This window comes from Penaeus japonicus, unplaced genomic scaffold (assembly GCF_977035675.1).
Source record: "Penaeus japonicus unplaced genomic scaffold, GWHDUDI00000001_assembly GWHDUDI00000040, whole genome shotgun sequence".
NCBI lineage: Eukaryota > Metazoa > Arthropoda > Malacostraca > Decapoda > Penaeidae > Penaeus > Penaeus japonicus.
Window position 1 is genome coordinate 14024207 of NW_028234442.1, and position 5000 is coordinate 14029206.

The window sequence follows — 5000 nt, forward strand, 5'->3', positions numbered from 1 at the left end:
CATATATATATGTATATATGTATGTATATATATATATATATATATATATATATATATATATATATTATATATGTAAACATATATATATATATATATATATATATATATATATATATTATATATGTGTGTGTGTGTGTGTGTGTGTGTGTGTGGTGTGTGTGTGTGTGTGTGTGTGTGTGTGTGTAAACATATATATATATATATATATATATATATATATATATATATATTATATATATATATATATATATATATATATGGGGGGTATGTATTTTCTTTTCTCTTTTTTTTTTCTTTTTCTTTTTTACGATTATCATATTCCTAAAAAAATAACAGAATGAACCGATAAGACCCCGTTAGACTACAGTTCACCCGCGTAGTTGTATTACTATGTGCACTGTAATAATTCAAATAAATATTGCAAGATGTCCAGAGGAGTCGGAATCGCATCTTAGGGGCTGCTGAGGATAACCCCCCCCCCCACACCCCACCCCACCCCTGGATGACACGAGATCCCAATCTCATTAAGTTTGTCCCAACTTTACGTGGATAGATCTGGGTGGTAAAGGATGTGGGTTGTCGGATGGCTAGTAATAAAAAAATGAGATTCGGTAACTTTTCGGTCTTATTAGCAGACTGGCACTGACCACAAGCCCTTAAGAGGCCAGATCCAAGGCAAGGAAAAGGATGAAGGACCAAGGTCAGATAAACAAAGGGAACGCACTAGGATATCAAAGGAAATAGGAAAGAGAGAGAGAGAAGGAGGGGGAGAAAGAGAAAGAGAGTGGAGGAAGGAAAGAAAAAGAGAGAGGAAGAGAATGAGAAAGAGAGAGGGGAGAAGAGAGGAGAAAGGAAGAAAGAAGAGGAGGAGAAATAGAGAGAGAGAGAGAAGGAAGGGGAAAAGAGAAACAGAGTGGTGGAGGAGGGGAAGGAAAGAAAGAGAGAGAGGAAGGGAATGAAAAAGAAAGAGGGGAGATGAGAGGAGACAGGAAGAGAGAAGAGGAGGAGAAAGAGAGAGAGAGAGAGAGAGAGAGAGAGAGAGAGAGAGAGAGAGAGAGAGAGAGAGAGACAGACAGACAGCCAGAGAGAGAGATAGGGAGGGAGGGAGAGAAAGAGAGAGAGAGAGAAAGAGAGGAGGAGAAGGAGGAGGAGGAGGAGGAGGAGGAGGAGGAGGAGAAGAAGGAGGAGGAGGAGAGGAGGAGGAGGAGGAGGAGGAGGAGGAGGAGGAGGAGGAGGAGGAGGAGGAGGAGGAGGAGGAGGAGGAGGAGGAGAGGAGGAGGAGGAGGAGGAGGAGGAGAAGGAGGAGGAGGAGGAGGAGGAGGAGGAGGAGGAAGAAGAAGAAGAGGAGGAGGAGGAGAAGAAGAAGGAGTAAGAGGAGAAGAAAGAAGAAGAAGAAAAAGAGAAATAAGAGAGAAGGAGAAAGGGCGAGAGAGAAGGGGAAGGAGAGAGATGGAGGGGGGGGGACGGGAGACTAGGACTGAAGGTCGGATCAGCAGGGAGAAAGAGAGGTTGCAACTTCACAAAGGACAATAAAAATATTTTGATAAAGGACTAACCATATTGTTTTTTTTATTATAGTTTGCCGTGTAAAAGACATTGAAGAAAATGTAATCCGTGAAGGTTATACTCTTACATTTGAGTATTACTTTCCTTTTAACATGTGTTGGTATCGACGTGGAATATGTAGTCGTTATGTTATTTGACGAATCGATTAAGATTATATTAATTCACATCATCAAACCATCTTCGAGGTAACAAAAATAAAGCCCTTAAATACAGGAAGTTTTAAAAATATATATAAATTAATAAAAACAAAACTATTTACTACATTCTCGTACCATTCTCTTAAAGGTATCACAGATTTTGGGAATCCAAGCTTAAGAAAAGCATTAAATGTTAAACGATGTTTGGTAAGATGTCTCACATACGAACATGAATACAAAGGGTCAAAAGACAGCTGTTTTCTCTGATGTACTTTGCAGTGTACTTCCTGTTGCACTTATTATAGATATACGTGATGAGAACAATATAACACATGGCCTTATCACAAGCGTTTTAGCGTCTACAGAAAAGCTTCTACTTGTGGACTTGTACTAAATTATCTGATATGATATAAAACATAAAAATAACATCGTAAACATGAGTTTCATATATTTGGTAGAGGCTATACAATAATGATCTTAAAGTGTTCATTTCTGAGTCTTTTCAGTCTCCAAGCTTCAAACGACTGATCCTTTCTTCAAGTCTAGACGCCATTTTGATCCATCTTTTGTTTTCCGTCTCGATTTCTTTTAATTGTGCTTTATAGACTTCAATATCATCGCGAATGTTGGCTTCCCATTCCTTTGCCCTTTCATGCTGAGCTTTCTTGGCCCATTCTACTTTCTGCTCGAAGGTGGCATCGCGGAGAAGGATTTTGCCTCTGAATTCATGGTTGAGTTGCCGATGATCACATTCTGAGCAGGTGTGAGGACTATCTCCATTCACTGGACAGATCATTTCTCCTAATGTTCGGTCTGTTGAGCACGAAGGCACACACACCTTGTGGCAGAGGGTGCAGAAGTGGCAGTGCTGGCCATTCTCCAAGACCAGTTCTTCACTGCTGTTCTCCAGCGCCCTCATTTCGTCCATGTCGACCTCTGTCTCCCTGCCTCTGAGCTCACTCAGCTTCCTCTCGTGTGCCTGCAGCATCTTGCGAAACTCGTCTTCCTGCTGGCAGAGGGCCTGCACTTCCGCCCCGGCGCCTTCCAGCTCCAGACGCGAACGTATCAGACGCACTGTCACTTCCAGGTCCACGGATCTCCTCCTGTTCACGGCTTCCAGGAACGCGTTATGGCTCTCCTCCATGATCTCCCACTCCATTTCCAGCTTTGTCTTCTGCAATCTGTTCTGCGGACAGCTTTTGTACAGAGGTATGTTGTCGAACAGGAATTCGCCGGCATAGCTGACACCAGCCGACCTCATGACGTCAAGGGCGTCTGAACGCTCGCTCTTTGAGAACGTGACGAGGATGTCAGTTATTGGCTTCGTGTCAAATCCTAGGAGGTCCTTCATCCTGCCCAGAATCTCCCGCTTCCTCTCGTCCAACCTGTGCTCAGAGCCCTTCCAGACGATCCCCACGCTGTTCAGACCCCTGATCCAGGTCTGATTGGCTAAGCAACGCCGGAGATTTCGCTCGTTGACCTCCTCTTGCTCTCGGCCGCCGGTGTCGCCGAACCCCGCCGTATCGACGATCATGTAATTGTACCGGTGCGGCATCCCGTTCTGATGGTAGATCACGTACGCGGTCGTGTATTCCGTCTGGCTGCGGATCGAGCTCTTGGCGGCTCCGTCCATCTGGTCCTTGAGCTGAAGTCTGATGCTGTCCTCTATTCCGACGCCGAAGAGCCTGTTGACGAAGGCGTTGCAGAAGAAGGTCTTGCCGTTCCCGGTCTCTCCCAGCAGAAGCACCTTCTTCACCTCCAGGTCGTTCTCAGGGCCGACGGCGAGGACCCGCACCCTGTTGGTCGTGTCTTCGAGTCGGGTCGTCGTCCTGAGTTCGTGGATCGTGAAGTTGCTCTCTCGCTTCACGGGGACGCTGTTTCTCCTCACCCATTCCTGCAGCTCAGGCTCCATCGCTGGGAGAAGAATGTGCTTGCTAGTGATATGGTGTCACGTTAGTAATGCAGATGGGTGTTTGCTTGCATTATCAACACTTACCTTCCCAAAGAGCAATGAAAGTGACTCGTACTTATCATTTATGACTGTCAATAACTGCTATTAATCTTCTCTATTTTCATGATAACACCAAGGACCGAAGTGAGAAAAGACTTTGTGAGAAGGGCGCGAATCACAAGAAATCCGAAAGGAAAGCGGCGAGTGCGCTCAGCCCACCTTTGCTCGGATGCAACGGCAGAGGAGGAGATGCACGACTGAAGTTTCCCTGAGCGACAGCGGGAGAAACGGGCTGAAACAAAGAGAACTTGTTTACTTGTTTGCGCTGTAAACAACATGAGGGTTCTAAAGAGATGTACTATAAAATGAAGGCTGTAAACACATGCGTTATAATTCACTAGTGCAGATAAGATATAACCAAATTAAATTACGTAAAATTTTACGCCACAATGAACTTAGAAGTGGTTAACTGACGGGCCGTTGTGAATTTATAAGTTGGAAACAGACACACGTTAAGAAACTTAGAAAGGTTGGAAACAGAGGCAGTATTTTCTTCTGTGGACAGAAGCTTTGAAATATTATTAAACTGTTATTTTTGTGGTGGCCGAATGGTGAAGCATTTTCCGCGAACGCCGTTATCTATGAAAAAAAAATATTTTGATAATACATATCAGTAAACCCATTTCTCTCACGCACTCACACACAAACAAACGACAAAAATACACACACAATACAAACACACAAATATACGCACGCACGCACGCACACACACACACACACACACGCACACACACACACACACACACACACACACACACACACACACACACACACACACACACACACACACACACACACACACACACACACACACACACACACACACACACACACACACACACACACACACACACACACACACACACACGCAAACAAACAAACAACATCCACCCCATGTTTTCTTGATAATCAAAGCAAAATCAAACCATATCTTATCTTAGTCTACCACGTACTGATCAAGATAGCAAATCAACCATGCAATGGAAGGCAAATCATCAAATTGAATAAGAAAATTGAAAGACCAAACAAAATTGACCAATCGACTTTAAGACAAATATGTGACTTGAATAATGAAATGAAAGGCGAATTAATAATGAACTGAGAAACAGTAATAAATATGATAGAAATTTGAGAGACGAAATAGTTAGGTCAATAACAACTGATAAGACATATCAATGATTAGGATGATATCTTGATTAATAAACTGAATAATCACCTGAGGAAGATAACGCCAAGATAAACACGAACTCGCGTGACAAAATACTTCACCGAATAACGAGTTGAAA

At 43.4% G+C, this 5000-nt stretch overlaps 1 protein-coding gene across 2 annotated transcripts in view; it reads right to left on the bottom strand.

The window, feature by feature from the left end:
• Positions 1-1544: 1544 nt before the first annotated feature.
• The window catches only part of LOC122258617 (uncharacterized), a 4691-nt gene continuing 1235 nt past the window's right edge, over positions 1545-5000 (bottom strand). For both annotated transcript variants that reach the window (XM_043024648.2, XM_086534092.1), the window contains exons 2-3: positions 3874-3946; positions 1545-3617 (exon numbers count right to left, since the gene is read on the bottom strand). In XM_043024648.2, the coding sequence (XP_042880582.2) occupies positions 2206-3615 (1410 nt within the window). In that variant the 5' untranslated portion in view covers positions 3616-3617; positions 3874-3946 and the 3' untranslated portion in view covers positions 1545-2205. The remainder of the gene's footprint in view (positions 3618-3873; positions 3947-5000) is intronic.